General features: G+C 42.4%; 1 protein-coding gene across 11 annotated transcripts in view; it reads left to right on the plus strand.

The window, feature by feature from the left end:
* brsk2b (BR serine/threonine kinase 2b) overlaps positions 1 to 20,998 on the plus strand; it is a 287,758-nt gene that overhangs the window by 202,122 nt on the left and 64,638 nt on the right. For all 11 annotated transcript variants that reach the window (XM_088610892.1, XM_088610896.1, XM_088610893.1 and 8 more), the window contains exons 5-8: positions 3,399 to 3,515; positions 11,774 to 11,807; positions 11,894 to 11,962; positions 14,557 to 14,703. In XM_088610892.1, the coding sequence (XP_088467018.1) occupies positions 3,399 to 3,515; positions 11,774 to 11,807; positions 11,894 to 11,962; positions 14,557 to 14,703 (367 nt within the window). The remainder of the gene's footprint in view (positions 1 to 3,398; positions 3,516 to 11,773; positions 11,808 to 11,893; positions 11,963 to 14,556; positions 14,704 to 20,998) is intronic.

The following is a 20,998-nucleotide window of genomic DNA, read 5'->3' on the forward strand; positions in this document are numbered from 1 at the left end:
TTGCACAGAATCAAGTAGGAAATGATAATGGGTTGAAAAGTGACACTTTAAAGGCATTAATGACAGTAAAGTATTTTAAGTTCATTGTATTGGAGCGCATTAAAACAGGAATTATGACTGATGAGATTGGTGAGAACTTGCAGAGAAACCACTCTGTGGGACAGGGAACACTAGGGGGGTTTGAAGTAACCTGGTTTGCATGCACCGTTCATGCAGTACTGGAAGAGTTGCCGAATTTGTTGGGCAAACAATATAAAACAATACCAAAATGCTACTGTACCTCTCCCTCTTTTTCTATAGAATTACAAACCTATAGGTAGATTGTTTTTATTTTATATTGCTCAGCACTCCAAAGTAAGAATAAAGCCATCTTAGAAAGGCCTATTTAAAAATAAAGTCAAGCCACAGCTACTGACAGACCTGTCAATCAGGCTGTTGCTGTGACAACCCGAAGCAAATCACTCTCAGTTAATACCTGACCATATAAGATCTGCCTCTGAGATATTCAGGTATTCAGCCTTAGTGTGTTCACCGGGTCTTGGATTTGTTCTCTGAGCTGCATTTTTTCGACCACAATTGTTTTCTACTTTGCGTTTGGATTACCTTCTAGGTTGTTTGCTTGTGTCTTCACTGGTTTGGACTTCTGCTGTCACCTCGGTTTGGTTTTCAGATTGCTTTCAATACTTCAACATTGAGTTTTCGTGGCCTTGGTCTATGTGTTTAAACAGCTTGTTCACTTGTCTCATCAGTCGCTACTTACCTGCAATAGAATCCAGTCTTCAGCTTCAAGTGAGTGCAGCTCATTATGCCCATAAAGTATAATTACTCCAGACCGGGGGAAGCTGATTTACTGTATCTAACAGTTATTTAACATTAAACTTGTTAAATAATAATGTTATGTCTCCACAAGAACATTATGATAAGGATTCAAATGGGTTTCATAATTCTCAAAACATGAATGTAATCAATTCAATGCATTAATAATAGCCACTTTTCTAAAAGCCATGATTTAATTTAGATGTGTGACTACATCATGCATAGTTTATGTAAAGTGTATTTTTAAACTATTGCATTATGTGCTCAGTGCATATATACTATGGTATTTTGCCAGTGGATTCAGATGTGCTTTCCTGGTGAGCATATCTTTATAGAGCTGTCTTAAAGTGAGAAAGAGGACAAGTTCCACTCAATTAAGAATGAAAAAAACATTCTCTGACACCACAACTCAGATCCTGGACAAAGATTAGAAAAACCAGACACACTTTAATTTTATTTCCACTTTTACGAGACTGCATTGTGTTCATTTGATTCACAGAGGACCGTTGCCGATGTTGTCATGGCTCAAGCCATTTGTCAGCTGATAAGAATACGCACAACAAAGGAAGATGAAGGGGGCTCCGGGACAGCTGAAATAGTACAGCTTGGTAGTACCGATCAGTCATTAATCAAATACAGATAAAGAGGCTGTTCATTACTGCAAATCTGACAGCTTTTTTGCATCATCAAACTGCAGTTCAGAAACCTTCCCAGTTGCCTTGTTGACTTGAAAAGGCCAAAGTAGGTCCAGTCCAGCTTGATTCTGTTGTAGGGTTTGGCGGACAATTCCGGACAGTAAGTACAGTAAAAACTCAGATTAACAGACATATAGAGATGAAGTGGTGTCTGGTATTGCCAAATGCCTATTAAATTATGAATGACATTTTTCTACCCCAAAACACACTGTTCTACGATATCTACACTATACATATATTTTATTGTACAAAAAAATCATACTGTACAATCATGTTTGACACAGACACATTAACAAACATGAAGCATCTCAAATAAATCTCAAATAACCACCCTATACCGCCCCCCAAAAAAACAACAAAACAAAAACTGGTTGGAGTTTTTTCAAGCAACTGGGGTTTCATAATCCACTGACTTTCATAAACCTGTAAGTCACCTTCGATATTCCTGAATTTTAAACTAATGTAGTATTTATGTTTTCCTTGTTTTATTATTCATGCATTGGTATTACTGATGTTACAGACAAAATTCCCTTTTAGCAGATTTTGTCCATTAAATCCAAGGTCTGTTACTGAGAAGTCTGTTAATCAGGAGATCCATTTAAATATTATTGTACCCCAAAAAAATTGGCATTGCAATACATAGGCATTTGTTCATTTAATTTGAAGTGCCAGACTGAGATTGAACTTTTCCACTGTCATCCACAATGCAGTGCTTAATTTGACCTTGTATCCAATCTGAGAAAAAAGAAAAAAAGCAAGAATGTCACTGTGTGGGTTCAAAGCCCAGGAGCTGTACTCAAGGGTAAATGAGTACAAATGTACAGTAAGATACTTCAGATAAAAGCATCATCCACCTAAATTACTACTAATAAAACCTATCAATAATTTGCACTTAAAACAATAAATAAATTAAAGAACACACAACTTTGCTGAAGCAGTAACATCAAATATGTATTAAAGCTAAAACACTTGTTTTTTTAATATTTAAACAATGGTAACTTTGCTTCTCCCTCAGATCAAATATAGAAGAAATGGCTTTTGAGTGCAGGAGGTTCTGTCTGTGTCATGCTGCGAAGCCATATTGTGTTAAATTATGTTGTTGATCCCCGGAGACAGACATCAAAGACACAACTTTGTCATGCAAACCACTGCCATCCACAAACTGACACCAATTAATAACATTGCTCCACAGCACAGGAGACTGAGCTTCTGCCCGAGCAGATTTTTTATACCTGAGGTCCAGTAGCATGATGACCCAGATGGAGCCACAGAGGGTTAATTCACTGAAGGAAGAGTTCAGCAGTACAGCTGTCTTCTTTCACAGGCAGATTTTAATGTGGAATTGTAAAGATGTCAGTGAAAGATGAGGGCAGGGAAACCAGAGAGCTTCATTGTTGAAACGTCATAAATCCGAGATAAACCATACAGGCCACTTAGAGATAACTGGGTTGTCTTTTCCTGTACAGAGCAATGACACTTGTAATAGTTAATGAGCAATGCATACTATTGGTGCATCGGAATCTGAAGGCACACAATGCACTCTTCTGCTTGATTGAGTGCTAGCTCTCATGTAAAAGCAGAAGATTTAAGTCTTGGATATTGGTCAGGTGTGTACCAGGGAGAATTCTGTTACAAGCAAGGATTTTATTTCATCTGCAGATCAATGTTTCTCATAACCTCCTGTGTAATCTGGTGCTTGTAACCTTTTTAAATTGTCTTTTCTTCTGAAGGGTTTGTTTTCCAGAAGCCTTTCACCTTATCTACAGTGTACCGCAATGCTCTTTTTGTCCAGGTCCCGCCTGACCAGGAGTGCGCTGTAGAGGTGCTAAAGTTGTCTGTTCTGTGTAGAGCGTTTCTTCACATAGTGCTTCCTCTCTCCCTCCACAGCCACAGGGACCTGAAGCCAGAGAACTTGTTGCTAGACGAGAAGAACAATATCAGGATAGCAGATTTCGGAATGGCCTCGCTGCAGGTTGGAGACAGCCTGCTGGAAACCAGCTGCGGGTGAGTTCCATCGCAAATCTGCCCCCTTTAAGAGTGTCTCATTAAAGGAAGCCTTGCAGTAAAGCAGAGAGTTTTACTTAGTTATACCTGATGCGCTCTCTCCATAGATGTTTCCACCATTAGAACTTAAAACGTGAGCAGTTTATTTATCCAATTTTACTGAGTCGTTTATCCAAAAGAAAAAATAGTTGAATAAGCCATTGTCATCATTGCTGTTTAAGAATTAGCCATTCATGCATTACCATCGGCTCAGCACAGCAGCACAGCTCATTCAGTAGAGAAGGCAGAGTGAGCGGACTAGGGTGGGTGGGGTGGCCTGGGACTGAGTCAGTGAACACCCTTAGCCAAAATGGAGAAGGGGGACCTTGTGATATTTCTGTGCTGGAGATGACAATTGAGCAGGCCTAGAAAGCATCTTTGTTTGTCGTGTTCCTGAGAATATGGTTCATTCCAGTCTGGTCCATATCCAAGCGATTCTGAGGAAACCATCCATGACCTTGCAGGTTCCTACGGTCTCCGCACACTCACAAAAAACCCCAGAAAATCTGCTTAGGTTTATTCAGAAGTTTACTGGTCTGTGTGCGTCATTCGCAAGCGCTGCAGAGGCACCGTCTGTATCTCCCCGTTTCTCACTCCAGTCGTGCTCACAGCATCTCGGAGGCAATAAATGCAGAGGAGCAGGTTGTCATTACTCACTCAGCACCAAGGGCGATGGCCAGTTCTGGAGAAGCTTTTCTCAAGAGTGTGATTAACCTTGAATCACGCTACCGACCGTTGGACTTTGGGTTACCGCACAGAAACTAAAAATACAAATAGTTCCGTATCTTTCAAAACTGGAGCTGTTCTGACGGACGTTTGGTGTCTTCTCTTTCCCTCCAGTCATGACTAGGGGTAGGCTAGGTTAAGGGTAGGAACAGAAGTTCAAGTCACGACATCTGTTCGCGTGAACTTCATCCGTCTCCAGGCATCATCAGGAAACAGACGTGCTCTCTGTGCTCTAGAAAGAGCGGAGTGCAGCTCAAAGGCAGGCAGCTGCTTTTGACCCCAGCATGCACTGCAGTGACGGTGTGTTTATTCTCTTGGGCTCCCAAGTGGTTTTATGAGTAAAGGCGTTTGAATGCGTCCAGGTGTTGGCGGTTCAGTCATACTTTAGGTTATTGCCTAAGTAAGTCATTAGCTGATTGTAATTGGGAGACTGCGGGACAGGTATCTCCAAGGCCCAGTTTAGCAGGCAAGAGCAACAGATGTGACTTGAACCCATGGTGCGTGAGCAAATGTCAGACATTGCAAAAAGACATTTTTATTAGATATCTCAAATGTTTTAAAGAAATGTGTATTCTTAACCTGTTTTTAAAAATGGGGTTCGTACTCTTCTAAAGAAACTTTTCATTCTTCTTCAAAGGAGGTTAGTTTGGCTATCTCATATAAATTACATTTTCTTCTGCTGAATAAAATGTAATTTCAATATTGTATTTTGGTCGTTATTTAAATTTAAGTTTTCAAAACTAATTATTTTTATAGAGAAGTCTCTGGAAGCCTTTAACAACAAGGAACTGTTGCATGAAGAATTTTGCATTTGCAGTATCTAAATATTTTATTTTAAATGTGATCATTTGTCTCGTGTTGGAACGCCAAAAGACAAAGGTTACAGAGTCAAGAAATGTGTAATAATGGCGGATGAAGATTCTGTTTCACTACTAAGACTGTTTCTGGGCAGCTGTGTGTTATTAGCCATGTTTCAGGCACAGTGAAGAACAGAGGCTTAAACCATTCCTTGGCAGAAGCAGGTTTCAAAGACAGGAATGAGTGAAAATAATCAATATCACCATTGAACTCGAGGTCACAGCTTCTGCCCCTCTTGCCTGTAGACAGTTTAATCTGAAAATGCTTTCGTTTTGTAAAACTGGGGGCTTCGTGACCTGCTTCTCCTGCGGGGTGTCGGTGTTTATGATGGTGATCCTCTGGGGGCGGCTGGAGCCTCTCAATTTGTGACTGTGAGGCAGGGAGACGAGGCGGAAGGGCTGAGGAGCAGAGCTGGGGAGACACACGCGTAGGCGAGATCCACGCAGATATTCTGATCCAGACCACGGTGGATGGGATAGATTACCGATTATGCAAATGCTTCCAATCTGTATGCAGTAGAGAGAGGCAGTATTCAACACAATGTGACAACAGAAGATAAGTGAAGGAATGGAGCTGCTTGCTAATAGGTATGCAGATTGCTAAACAGCTTCCATCGGTTACTCGAATGATGGCTCTGGCACAGTAACGCAGAATGTCATTTGGACTAACAGGCATCAGCATCCATCTTTATTAGTGCCCTCTGTCTTTTTCGCTGGGTCTTCCAGTCAGTACAGTCTGTTTTCTTTCATGCTTTCTTTTAATAGCTTTCAGATTGTACTTTACTAACTCTCCTGCATCTCCCATTAATTCCTTTTCACCCTGCTGTGCTGATGACATACAGTATGTTTCTTTGAAAAAATTGGGGCTCTTAGAACTGGCAGGGCACATGTAGAGGCAGACGTTTTTCTAAATAAGGTGTCTGGTTCTTTTCCCAAAGCTCAGACAAGAGAACACAGACCCCTGGTTTGTTCTCATTTATACAAATACTTTTTGCAAGACTCGCATTTTGCTGGAAAGTACTCCTGTTGTCTTCATGTGATTCAATGCCGAGGAATGAAGGTAAGGCCAGTGAAAAGGAAAAGGATGTACATTTAGGAATAAAAATAGGTGACACTTCTTCACACGGAGGGTTGTAGGTGTCCAGAACAAGCTGCTAACCCATATTTTTAAAGCAAATTTCCACTGATTAAGAATGTTTTTATAAAACCCACAGATTAATTAGCCTGCTGACAACTAAATGAGCAAGCTGAGCACAACAGCTGCCTCCTGTTGGACTGGTCTGGACTGGTCTCACATTCACACTTTGTATTTTGGTTATGTCTAGACTCATTTAGAGACAGAGCGACCTTAGAGAGACCTTTCTACTTTGAAAGGTACTACACATCGGTACTACAGAAGCTTCTATTTGAAACACTCTGTCGGAATTGAAATGACTAGTAATACCACACAAGGAGAATCAATAAAACCTTTAATCACTGTAATTCTTGTGTAAGAACTGAACTTGAAAAGAAAATGGAATGAAAATCAGTCTGTAATATTTTCTAGTTTGTTTGGGACGGTCTTCTGTTACAATTGTATTTACATTCAGTATACTCAGAGTTATATTTCCCTCAACAGACTGGATATACATGTATAAAACACAGGAACATATTACATGTTGTGAGAATGTAGTCATCTGAGTAAGGGTGGAGAATTTGCGTATTGGCCACTTCTCTGTGTAAAAGGGGACAATATTAGACATTAAAGTGTGGTGTTAACATCCAGAATTGTCAGCCATTTACTTTCATCATGGCTATTTGTGTATTTTACATAATAATGAGCACACATCTTAATGTAGGTTTGAAAGCTCATAGTCTGATTGTTCAGCTGCACGGCAGGGTTCTCCAGATGAGGCCCGTTGCTGCAAAATCAGTTTCAGTAGCGCAGGTGTTGCTGCACAGTCTGCTCCCATTGGACAGAACGCAAACAATATGCTTTAATATATCAAGAGAAGTGGGCTAATACTCCGTTATCAGTAGCAGCCAGTAATCACAGCTAATCACTAGGACCAGCCTTAAAGTACTGGCTGGGACCTTACCTTTCATACAAAACATAACTGTACTATATGAAGCTACATGCCAGTGATATGTCAGATGCTTTTTCAGAATGTTCTGTAAGTGCATCAGTTCCCGTGGTCCTTAGTTTTCGTTAATCATTGTTTGTAAACTTTCTTGACTCCTTATCTTCCCTACGAGATTATTTATCTCCCAGCTCCCTAGTCAAAATCAATGGAATGAAAGGATCCTCTAGTGCGTGACGTGACGCTACAGCATATTGTTTGCTTGGTTGTGAGGTTCGAAGTCTGTTCGATAGAAAAGGCGGCTTCATTAGATCATTGTTATCCAGAGGGAGTACAGCTTGAGCAGGCTGGGTGTGCAGTTGGCTGCTCCCCTGGCTTAGTGAGCTGCTGTGTATTAGTGTGGGGGCAGGACTGGGAAGCCCTGATCGAGAGGAACCGTGCTGCGGTGCCAGCGCCCAGTTCACAGCGGGAAGCATCTCGCCTGCCTGTCTGTACAGTGCAGGAAACAGCCCCTTGCAGAGACAAGGAGGACAGGAAGTCCGCTGTGACGGAATGAAGGGGACAGAGTTCCTGCAGCCTCCCGACACTCTCCTTCACACGCTGCTCGATAACCAGTGTTCTGCATGTCGAGCCGTTAGCTTGGCTCTCACAGCCTGTGTTTCCAAGGGAGAAAAAAACCTGGGGCCATTATTGATAATCCCTCGTGCTCGGCCTCCCTAAGCACAGATATGACAGTTTTTAATTAAACACATTCATCTCTCCCCTCTCTGCACGGCCCTCGCTGACACAAATTTGTGCTGTTTTGTGTGGCGGCATGTTTGTGCCAAGCTGTAGCCATAAAAACAAGGGGGTGTCTTGCTCCTCTGTATCCCCAGGAGTTAGAGCAGACTGACGTTCCTTTTATTTGTTTATATATTTGCGAGGGTTGAAGTCTATTCGCTGCAGTCGTGTCCTAGACTCGGCTTTGAATTTTATTTCTGCTGTTGTTCGTTGGCTTTTTTGTCACCTCCCTTGCTGGGAAGGATGAAAAAGGTGGCTTTTTCCACCTTGGCATTACACTGAAAACTGTTAATAATCTTTCTCAACCATGTTCATGAGAGACTTCTGGTACCCAAGAACCTACTGTATCTGCTATAGTAAATTCCGATGTGTACATAAAAAAAATAAAAAAATACTGCAAATGAAGAGCTTATTTTTGCAGATTCTTGTTTTTCAGACTACTAGGTGACAGTAAACTGTCCAATTCCCTCTGACACATGTATTAACCTTTGACAAAAGAGCTGAGTTTGGTCTCTTTTAGTTTAATATATAGGCTTTCCGCCCTACACAATCTGGGATCGCCAGTCGTCAGTCAGCTCACTGGTGCAGCGGCTGTGATGGAAACAAGGTGGGGCTGCCCTGGCAGAGGGGCCAGCTGAGCCCCCCTGGACTACCCCCAGAGTGAGCCCCAGAGCAGTAGGGGCCGCCCTGCCTGGCCCAGCGCTGCTCAGCCAGTTGTGTGCCACCTCTTGGAAAATCTGAGTCACGGTCTCGAGTCAGACTGCTGGTGTCTGAAATGTGGGACTCACAGCTTTATTTCTCTGAAGTTTTTATTTTATTTCTTTGAAGTTTAGAAGCTTCACACTGTCAGATTTGAACAGCAGGTAGGGTTTTAATCCCAAAGACAGTCTTAATTGTTCTCCCTTAAGGATGCTGCTTCTCTTCCATCCGAAGGCCTGGTGTTCATTATCAGGAAGCGCAGGTTTGGAAATCTGGGTTTAACTCACAAACCTGAACTCCTCTTCTGCAGTCAGTTTGATCTCCCCTGAAGTGTCCCAGCTAGAATCCAACCAAATCCTTTATATCGTTAAAGCCCTGTTGCCGATGCTGTGCTTCACATTCCCACTCCTGGCATCGTGCTCCACTGCTGTAGTCCCTGGTGCCAGGGGGTGATGATGGAAACTCAGGGTGCGGCTGATGATGGAGTCAAAGCCTTGTTGCAGGACAGCACCATTATGTCTCTATTTTAGGGGTTCGTGAGGAGAAATTGCAGGGGAGTACCACTGAGGGCAATGGGTTGGGAAATAGTTATTCTCCTTGTTTATATTAATGTATCATATTTTGTTGTGCTTGGGAAAATTAGGAAAAAAAACATTAAATTACTACTTCATTATTGCTTATAAGAGGGAGTTTGCTGAAGCCGTTGTAGGAGACAGCACACCGAGTTCATACTCCTCCTGGGCCGTATGCTGTGCTTGTGATATTTCCATCTCAGCACTTCAGTCCGTTCCAGTGGAGGGCACCTGGCTGAAGACAGCATTACTGTCGGCTCGCCCAAGAGCGAAGGGTACAGCCTGCAGGGACCGGTTCCAACTGTTCCTGTACTGTTTCATTTTCTTCTAAATTATTTTTATTTTGTGTCTCCTCACTGTGGTGGCGATGTGATCCTGGAAAGTGATGCTCGGCAGGTTTAATGAGGTTTAGCAAACAGCAGCAGAGGATTGATGTCCTGAGTAAAAACGCCGCAGGAGTCTCACTGACGAGCCCTTGCTTGTGTGCGTCTGTCTGTGCCAGGCGTTTTTTTAATTTCCTTCATTTGTAGCTCAGCAATTTCTTAATGCAGTTTTGTTCATCAGTGATGCCTAATTTTAGTCTCAAAGCTGTTTTTTTTTTTATTTTCCAAAGGAAGATGATTGTACAGGCAGCAGTGAGATCTGACATGGAGAGAGTTGTACAGTTTTTCGTATTGCTTTTCTTTATGGACCGAAGTGAAAGGCAGCAGATTTCACATGGGGAATACTCCTCTTGGATCTTGACCAGTAAATGAAATAGATTAAAGATCTGTATTGTTATCATAAGATTAGTAAACATGTTGGAAGGCTGGTGTCCTCTAATGTTTCATCATTCCATTCTTTAAATTTGTTTTGGGCTATTGTGTTGCAAAGATAATGTATTGTGTAAACACTCAGAATCGTGCAGCGTGTCTTCGGCACGGGCGAGTGCGGTGTCAGTCGGTGAGCAGCAGTGGCGCTGGGTCTGGGATGCCAGGACTGTGCTTCTGGGAATACTGGAAAGGGCAGAAAGCGAGATGGCACGCTACTAGACTGCATTTAAAAAGAAAACCTCACACTGCAATCCTCACCAATATTTTTAAAATAGACACACAAATGTTGTTAGGCAGGTGACTGAGTGAAAGGCAAAAAAGATTTTCATGGTATGCAAATAAATCTGTAAAAAATACATTAGAAATACAGGAGGCTGATGAATATCAGCTTTTTTAAAAGTGAGAAAAGGGAATAAATGTGACCCTTACCCCTGACTTCCTGCATCTTGCAAGGGAGATGTGGTGTGTGAAGGAATGTCAGTCCCTGCATTCTGAAGGTGTCTCTGCTCTCTACTGTCGAACCTCCTCAAGCACAGTGCAATGTTTCACATAATCAACACTTATCTAATAGCCTGCAGACTTACTGTAGTCAGGGCTTGATTAAACATTCAAATCGTCCTGTGTTTTTTAATTAAAGGTCAGGCATTATTCTCCCGAAATGGGGACAGCCATCTTTTTTTTTATACAGAACTCATGAGTGTTGTAAGAACTTGAAAGCCTGGCTTAAGACAGAAAAAGAGGTTGTTTGTAACAAAAGGGCTGAAGTTAAGTTTTCAGGTTCTTGGTGACACTAACAGAATGTTTTCCTGCTTCAGCACAAGAAGACAAAACAGCAACTTGCCTTTAAATATTTTAAAAAGGTTAAGGAATTTGAATCACGAACACATGTTCTTTGACTAAGTAGCTTGCATTTTCAAATTAAATTAGGAATGGATATGGTTTGTGTGCTTTATATCATGAATGTTGACTAGCATAGCTCAAACTTGGTTTGCACACATTAGCATAATGCAATATGACACTCAAAATAAAGAAAGTCATGTTTGCAAAAGATCTGTTTGCCTGTTTCCAGACAAGTGATGTGCTGTTGAACTTAGACTACACTGGGAGCCAGACTGGCTCAGCTAGTGAACATAATTCATAAATACATATGGTAATGATGAGGTTATTAGCATAGCGTGTTTACAGATGTTTAATGTGAATTATGTAATAATCAAAATTCAATGTTTTACTTAAACTGAAAAATTATGTATGTGAACCATTAAAAATTCATCCTTCTCATCTTTGCAGCAGGAGGAACAATGCTGAGCCCACAAAGGTTTATTTAGAAAATAAAGTTAGGAAATTGGAACGCTGATGGTGTCCTGGGGCACCACTCTGTGTTACAGATCATTGCTTTCAAACTGCCACCTACAGCATGACGGCAGGTATCCTGTCATCTCTGACGCCTTGGATGATTTAAATTTTGATGTTAAAAAAGTAATCAAGTGCTTTCCGTGTTTTAATCTTGAAATCAGAGTGTGAGGATGCTTTGAGGTCTATGCAGAACTGCCAGTGTTGTTATAAACGGGGACGACTGTGGCAGATTTCCCTTCCAAGTTGTGGAGTCAATTCCGGAGCTAGCTCAACAGTCTGAGCTCAACAGCCTCCTCTCTTTCCTCGCCTTTCTGTGTTTTTCAGGAGCAACTGAGAGTCTTTTTGTTCTTCTCCCTGTAGGTCCCCACACTATGCCTGTCCTGAAGTGATCAGGGTGAGTACAGCCTAACGAACTTTCATCCAGGAGCTGTCACTCCTCCACAGCTGCTCCCTGACTGAAACTTCTTCTGCCTTTTGCAGGGGGAGAAATATGACGGCCGGAAAGCAGATGTGTGGAGTTGTGGGGTCATTCTCTTTGCACTTTTGGTGGTAAGTGTCAGCTAGGTGTTGTTTGTCACAGGCCCTGACATTCATTGACATAAACTCTTCACCTTGGCCACACTAATAAGTGAATTGAAGAGTGCCATTGTCTTCATACAAATGTGTAAAAATAGATTTGAATCAAGCCTGAGGGATTTCTTTGGCTGTTGAAAGCAGAGGTGTGAACTGCTCTGACCTCTCCTTGTCACAATCTGTTGTTTCACTCTTAATCAACACAATTTGTTTTAAAGTTGTAAGCAATCTGTAGGCTTGAGGTCTCCCAGCTGAACAAGGATCTTATTCATAGAGATTCTGAGGCCAAACTATTAATCCTTACAAAGTACATTAATAAAGAAAAGGTGGCAAAAAATGTGCTGAGTAGGCATGTTGTTATACACAACAATATAATGATGAACCTTAATTAGTTTTAGCTGGCTGAAGGGAGCTCAGAGCTGTAGCATGTCTGAAATTGTCTTCTGGTGTTTTTCATTTCATACGGAAAATCCAAAAGTACCAGTTTTGACTTCCTTGACATCACGCAGAGACTGCAGTTCCATTTACAGTAGATTTTTAATCACCGTTTTAAATACCCTCCTAGTTTGGATTTGCACAGTGAGTTGTCTGCTTCAGCCTTTTCACCAGCTCAGTGTGAAGGGACGCCAAGCACACGTTGTGCAAGAACATGATTAGACAGAGGCAGGTTTCAGGGGAGCTGCTCAGGTGCTATCAGAATCCCTTGATTGAATTACTCAGTTGTAACTCAATCCGCACCAGTTATTAGTCTGTATTTATGATACTGGAAACCCTGATATTATAGCTGAGAGCAGAGAGCAGGTAAAGTCCTGTTTCTGAGACTATTAGATGCAGGAGCTTCAGAAATTTGGTTTTAATAAGCTTAATCTGAAAGAGCATGAAAATGAGGAACGAAAGCTTGTTGGAATAGGGTGGGCAATGTTTGGGCCTGTAGCAAACGCATTCTGAAAGCTGCAGAGTGAGTGTTTATCCTATTAAATGTTCTTTTCCCTATTGTATTTTCAAACATTATATATCTCTGCTGCCCTCTGAACTTTACATTTCCAAGATTAGACTGTTTTGTGATTTGTGACACCCATTTGAGATATCAAGAGCACATCTTTAATTGTGTGTTATGTACTAGCAGTGGACTTTAAACTGATCCCACATAGCCATTTCCATAGGATCTGGAACATGTAGAATGCGTGGGTAAGGGGGCATGGTCAGGAAGCGTGACTGGGGATCGTGACCGAGAGAGTGCGGACAGGGCGTGGCCAGACGAGGGGCGTGGCCGGGGAGCGTGACCCAGAGAATGTGGTTGGGGGGGCGTGGTTCCAACAACTGTTGGTTCCACATTGCAAGGGGATGTATTTATACACAAATTAGTTGGAGATATTATTATTATTGTTGTTTTTGTATAATAAAATAGCTGGAGATTCAGAATAAAAAAATGAATTTAGCTGTTAACATAATTACTCTGCCACTATACCATTGCGGTTAAGTGAAAAAGTGGAAGATTTTACAAAAGAAACATGTCTGTTATCTTTAAAGACTCACCAATTAATATCCAGAAATAGGTCTGTGGTATTTCCTATTTCATTGTGTAAATTAGGGGAAACAAATACAGTACCCTGTGCTCAGAACTATTTAATCTGACTGCTCCATGCCGCCAGTCTGCACCCCTGTCACGCCAAGCGCCTCCCTGCCCAAGAATAGCATCCAGAGGTCTGGCACGCACAAGATCTCCCACCGGCATCCATTCATTTACTAAAAAAGCTCTGCGTCATCCCCCACTATGAAATATGCATGTAGAGCAGGGAGCCGAGGCCAGGACAGGCTGCAGATGCTAAAAATACAGCAAGCCAAACCAGGAGGGAAGAAAAGACAGCCAGGGAAGATGTTTCACTTTCGGGTGAAAGCTTGACCAATTTCTTTTAAAAAAAAATCCTCTTTTTAAGGACTTCATATTCACATTCCTGTGCTGGAGTTGTGCCTGTATGATCATCTCCTCTTCTGTTTCCCTCAGACAAGTCTAGTCACTCAAGTCACATGTCTGCTGGTGGAGCTCAGAACCGTTTGGAAACTGTGTCACCTGTGCCTCAGCAATGTCAGAACGCGCACTTCCCAGCACCAGACTACTCGAGTCTGGTGTCTGAGGAGAGATGAATGCTCCTTATAGAAAATACTTTATCCATCCATCCATTTTCTAACTTCAAACAATTCAGGGTTGTGGGGAGATGGAGCCTATCCCAGCAAGCAATGGGCACAAGGCAGAATACACCTGGACAAGACACTAGTTCATCATGGGGCACACAGAGACACACACACACTCACAACTCACAACAACCGGCCAGTATGTCTTTGCCTTGAGGGTAGAAACTGGAGTAGCTGGAGGAACCCGCAGGAAAAACATACAAACTCCACACAGACAGACCCCAGGCCTGCAACTGAACCCAGGGTCCCAGGGCCAACCGCTGTGCCACCTTAAAAACTGTATATTCAGGTTAAACGTTTTTTTTCTGATTAGGAATGAATAATTTGTCCTGGGTGTCCTGGGCCCTGTACTGACTTGCCTGTCTCTGCTTCTCCAGGGCGCCCTTCCCTTCGACGACGACAACTTGAGAAATTTGTTGGAAAAGGTGAAGCTCGGGGTTTTCCACATGCCACACTTCATCCCTCCGGACTGCCAGAACCTGCTTCGCGGCATGATAGAGGTGGACGCCACGAAACGACTGACGGTCAGTCTAATTCTGAAGGTGCCTGCTTGCTCTGTGAGGGAGAGTCATCATACGCGGCACCCCAAGCAAAACCTTTCAGTTGAAAATGTAGTGGAGCACTAGGTGGCTAATGTCTTTTGTGTTCATTTTCTATTCATGTGCTCATCAGTATTGTTGATTGTGCGACTGACTGTTAAAGCGAGTGCTATCTGCACTGACTTGCAGAATACATTTCTGATTGAAGTCTTAACTCTGTACAGTCAGAGACCCTATTCATTCCATGTAGCCTTATTTTGGACTTTTGGGCTTTGTTTTAAGGTAGTAGAAGCAGGATGCTCTTACGTATAGCCTGTATTGCTATATGTTATTTTTTATCTTTTAATTAATTTTAACATTTTAAAAGTTGTAATTTTCCACTTTTCTTATATTTTTGTTCTTGGCTGCTTGAGCCCAGGTGATCCCACTTCTTGTAACAGCATTAGAAAGACATGAAACAGTTCAAAACAGTACAACTTTATGAATCCCCTGCTCCCTCTTTAATGATGGGGTAGGCCTAAGCGTACAGTACATGAAACGAATGATGCTAGATTTTGATATGTGACATTTAAAAACCGTTCGGAGTTGTCATGAGCATGTCATCTGGGGCAGCAGTAATGGGTCCAGAGGATATTAAATTTTTATCGTTGTGTTTTGTGAAGGTGGTAATAATGATAATACAGTTTTATTTATGAGCACATTTCAAGAAACTCTAAAGTGCTGACAGCAGTGCAACTTTCACACAAAAATGCTTAATCCTAAACCTGCCACGCGATCTCAGCTGTTCTGGGAGACTTTGCTTCTGAAGAGGAAAACTTCTTCCAAGAAATGTCCCCAGAGGAGGGGGAGGGGTTCTAATTAGCTTTGCGCTATGCAGAGAACCCCCAGGCTGTCGTTGCCTGTATTTCCCTTCCTTTTGGTTATAAAAGCCTGTTTCATTTTCTCCAAAGCAAAGTTGCAACCTAAGCAGACGTTGTGACAGAGGAGCTCCTGTAATCCGTTCTGTTTCACATTGAACTGGAGTGACAGGCCCTGGAGGTGATGCCAGGCTCTCCTTGGATGCGTAGCTCATGACCTGTGATGGCATGGCTTTCGCAGAGAGGCTGGCAGAGAACTAGTTTGCCCGCCTGTCATTTCGCAAAGTGAAACAGACGCAGAGCTTGCATGCCCAAACCTGCTATCCACCAGGCCCCAACTAGGTGGGAGAAGAGACCACTGTTTCCTTTAGCAAGCTGTGGAAGTTACAGGCCTTGGCCGCAGGAGTGTATCACACGTAATAAAAGCAAAAACACTTTGCAGCATTGGGACCCAGTGATGGCGCTTGGACACCCTGAGCGCCTCCCAGCCTTCTGAGTCCCACCAGACTATGCATGTCAACATCCGGGCATGGTTCCTGTCTTGAATTCACACGGCAGCATTTGGAAACTCCAAAGGAAAACTAGTGTAGAGCAGCCTGAGGAGTTCTTGAGCTGGAAAAACAAAATCTTAGGAAAGAGAAATCGTTCCTCACAGTGGAGCCTGAACACTGTCTTCTGCATTCTGCATGTTTTCTTTTCTGTGCTCTCATTGAAAAAAAATGTAGATAGATTATGGATTTTACATCTGTGTTTTGAACAAAACCTTGTCTGTGTCTTTTTAAATATATTTTGTCCTCCTCATCACATCCACTTTCTCTCTTCACCCTGGGGTTTGGCATATTTTTATTATTTTACTGGCATGTCCAAAGTGATTGTCATCTGTCCCACGGTAGAACACTTACAAAGGCAGGAGAAAAACAAGTCAGGCAACAAGGTATGAGAAACCTTGGCTGTCCCTTGGTTTCTCTGAGTAATGCCTCCCTACACAACACGGAATGCACTCTGCAGAGTAATATGTCAGTTATGAACCAACCTGCGGCATCATAGCTGCATTGTTTTTTCATAAAATAATGTCGGCTCGTGGCCTGTGTGCTCTGTGCTGGGGACTGTGCCCTTGGAGGATGCTAATGTAGCACTCCCATGTCCTGCTGCAATCCGTCAGCCTGTCACTGGGGTGCAGCGTGCGGAGAGCCAACAGCTGGGCATCCCTGACGTGTTGGTGACAGGCCGGAAGAAGGGAGCAGGGAATTTCCTCTTTGTGTGAATGTCTCAGAAAATTAAAGCAACAGAATTTTTCCAGAACAGGAGTCCTTACCTGAATGAACCCAGCAGCCACTGGTTCAATACTCCCAAGGAACTGTGGGACTGGGAGCCTGGAATGGCACTGATGACACAGGAATCCCTCTTTGCAAGCTCTGCTGACAGACCTATTGGTTGTTTGAAAGCATTATCCTCAGGCTGCTGGAGTTAGGGTGTTTAGCATTTGTAATATGTCCTTTCCCCAATATACTGTACACACACACATCTTTCAGTTCACAGTAGAAATGCTGAAAATATAGGAGGTGTTTTTCAGCGTGCACTTTTTGAACTTTTGTTTTGGATTAAGATAAGGCACTTTTAAGCCTTATCTTAATCCCCTTATGTGAAGGCCACTATAATCAAGATAAAGTGTGTTTTATATATGCTACGTAACCTAAAACATCTAGTACTATCTTTCCAGATTTCCAGTTCTTGTAAAATCCTGAAGGTCTAGACCTGTGGGAAGCAGGGCCTGTTGTGTAACACCAAATCACGGTTCAGCACTTTCTTTTTGTACACCAGTTCTCCAATCAAAATGATCTTTTCTGCAATCTGGAATGCCTGAATATCAGACTGCCCCTCATTGTGTCCCTGTAACTAGCAGGTTGTATTCTCGTTACACCCTGCCTTTTGCACCTGTGATGCTGCTGTCAGTTTGTTGTAGTGGTGGTGAGCTCTTGTCCTGTTTAAAGCAGATCACAATTCCTCAGTGTTTTCCAGAGTGTTTTAAAATCTGAGCCTCAGCATGCTCCATGCATAGTGTCATCTTGTAATGACTGTATAGACACTGAAGCATCCCTGAGTATTCCAGTGTGTTGGGCTATATTCTTGCTCAAAGGATGAGATCTGTAAGCTGTTTTCTAGGATATTTATTTGTTCAGTGGTTAAGATTTCTTCTCGGTAGCATTTTAGGTGTCGTCTGTCATAATACCCTTTTGGGCACGTTCTATGTGATTAGATTTAGTTTAAAAAGGCCTGCCTGCCAGACCAAACCTTTGTTGACTGGGGCTTCCCTTTTGCAGGGGGCTAAAAAGATAGTTAAAATGAAGCATACAGTATATTATTTTTTGTGGGTATTTTGGCTTTTGGTCAAGCATTTCACATACAATTGTAGGTAACACCTTTTTACCCAGAGAGACGCTTTTAAATGAACAACAAATTCTTCCTCGGAGATGATGATGTCTTTACTCTGGGAGTTGGCTGCTGGTAACCTGTGCAGGGTTCCCTCTCTGGTGTATGTGACCAGACTCACTCTTGGAGTCTGCACACTAATTTCTGAGTGCTAATAGGACAGTGGTAAAAGCAGGAGATTTGCCTGAGCATCACTGAGGTGTTAATTTGATTCACTAATCAGACGTACATCTTTAGAGATGACATATAAAAATGTATTTTCAGACCAGCGCCATCACACATCGCAACAATTCTGTCACGTCCTGTAATACTGTGTCTACAGGATTCAAGGAGTAAAGACTTTCAACCTGGGGATCTCTGGAGTGGATTCCTAGTAAACAAAGGGAAATTCATCACCCCTGGTCCAGCTGTATGGAGAATTGTAGATCAGCTGAGTTACCAGCTGTCTTAAACAATTCACTTTGAAGTTGTATTGAAATAGAAAGGGCTGGCAGAAACATGTGAACCCCGTGTGTATGAGTAACATGTGTTAAGAAAGTGCCCTTACTTCCCATGCACCCCCTTACAGTAAGGAGCATCTTCACAGAGCTCACACACCCTTCTTACAGGAGTGCTGCAAAAGAACAGTAGAAATTTGAATGTCTCAAAATCAGTCCTGTCGCTGCTGCCTGCACTGTAGTGTTGTACCTGTCCCGTCACGCCAGGTGTACAGTCTGCTGGATTGTGCAAGACCCGCAGTTCATAGCCCACAGCTGTGGTTCCTTCTTGCAGACATTTTAGGATGTAGTATCTAGGATTAATGTCTCTCCTTCCTGTACTAGAGGAAGACGTCTTTTCTTACTCGGCAGATTGCACTGAGACCGTTATTTGAGACCTGCAGTGTGGTTTTATGAAGACAGAGCATTATTACACATTGATCGAACACCTTTAGACCTGCAGTTTCTGATTGAGTTTTGTTTTCTTATTCATAAACTTTCCCTTCAGCTGATATTGCAGTAACGAGTTTGGATAAATACAAGTTGGCGGGGAGCTGCAGTTGTCTTCTGAAGCTTCAGGTCTTTTTGGGGTCTCTGCACAAACATGTTCAGTTGACCTTGGACAAATGCAAATCTTTTCTTTTTGGTAACTGAGATTCTGATTTAGACAAAAAAATGTCACGCATGAAAGAACCTTTTTTACAGATTCATCCACCAATGGCTGATGGTGAAAAAGAAATGTAATTTCATTCATAGTCAATTGAATTGTTTACGTGAAGCCCCAAAAGACAAAGCTGAGCTGTTTGGAAACATAATAATCGGTTGTTTTTAGCTCATCTCATCTGAACTCATCAGAGAAACATGTACTGAGGAAAATATAGTGAGTAGACATCACTGCAGAAAATTCACAAGCTTATTATCTTGAAAACCAGAGAATTAAAGATTTCATTTTGTAGCAGGTGCACTGCCTTTTTATTGATCAGACATGGCAAAGGTACATTTCTGATGCAGATTCAGTTATCAACAGCACTGATAAACAAAGAGTCTACCATTGTCCCTTGAGTCCACTATGAGGGTTACAGGCTGCTGGTGTGAGTGACCACCATTGGAAGCAGTACAAGCTGTGCTTGATCCTGCATGCGTGTACAGATGCAGATTCTGTCCCACTCATTTTGAACAGTCTAAACAAGCATGTGTCTTCACTGGTCCCTGAGCCCTGGATGCCCACAGATATACCATGTTGTCATATATGGAGAACAGGGCATTGACAGGAAGGTGTCTCATTCTCATCTTGGATAGACGCCGTTCTTACCCCTGCAGTACAAGAACATGCGTTGTTTTGGAGTCCGGACAGGCCCCAGGTCTTGGACGATATTCCACCCAGCAGTGCAGTTACCTCCACTCAGTACAGGTAGAGCTCTGTAGGCCCTAGACACTCCTGTGCAGGCCAACACACTTCAACCCCCCCCACCCAGAGCAATCAGTGCATTGATTGCACTGGGTCATTTTTCAAATGTCACTATTTCTATTCAGATTGGGCCTTTTGCTCTTGATTTTCACATGGCTTGACACTCAGCAGGTTTTTTTGTGAAGTGTACTTGGTCAGCTTCTTCACTAATGAGGTGATTTAGTTAGTAAAAGTCAAAGTCACTTGAGTGTAAAATGGCGCTGCAGGCCATCAGTAGGCAGAACCTGTATACTTGATTGTTCTGGATATGTATATAGAGTGGCAATTGTCTTTTGTTGCCCAGTATAAAAACATTCAAGAAAAGCTGGAACTCCCCCATCCTCTGGAGAATCCTCCCACTTGATTGATCCTCAGTTAACCTGCTCATCCTCTGTTCTCAATGGCCAGGCTATCTGCAGGTGTCTGTGGGCAGACAAGAAAACATTTCATTTTGACTCCTTTTGTTGGCTATTGTCTCTTTGAAAGAGGAAGAAAATTGCAGTCAAGAGTGTAAAAATATTTAATCCTTGCCTGTGCACTACAGCTCATTGAATCTCAGTTTTAGCCTTACAGTAGTTTGGTTTTCTCAGCGCCATGCCTGCTGTGTGAAATGACTAAAGTATGGATCCTTCCAGATGGGCGGTATGCTGAGCTTGATTGCCTTCCGATGACAAGATGATTTATGATGATTATTGAAGGCTGGACTGGGCTCTTTCATTGTCCTTGAGTGCTGTAAGATGGTTGTAAGGAACAGCTCTATAATACCGTATCAGGAGCTCTATTCACAGTCCATCACAGCATCATCCTCCCCTCCAGTCAGTCATATTGACACACAGCACAGTATTAAGGCTTTGCTGATGGTGGAAAACTAAAGATTGTTCTTTCACAGATGCCATCAATGAACAGTGACAGTTATAAACAAAGAGAACATTTCTGTCAGCTTTTATTGACACATTTTTATGTTTTCGTGAAGGACTAGAAAGCATTCAAAAGGATTACCGTTCGGTGGATTGATGACCTAACAATGGCTGGAGGAATTCTGCAGTTTTTCTAACCTTTTGTGAAATCAA

This window comes from Lepisosteus platostomus, chromosome 18 (genome assembly GCF_059453375.1).
Source record: "Lepisosteus platostomus isolate fLepPlt1 chromosome 18, fLepPlt1.hap1, whole genome shotgun sequence".
Taxonomy (NCBI): Eukaryota; Metazoa; Chordata; class Actinopteri; order Semionotiformes; family Lepisosteidae; genus Lepisosteus; species Lepisosteus platostomus.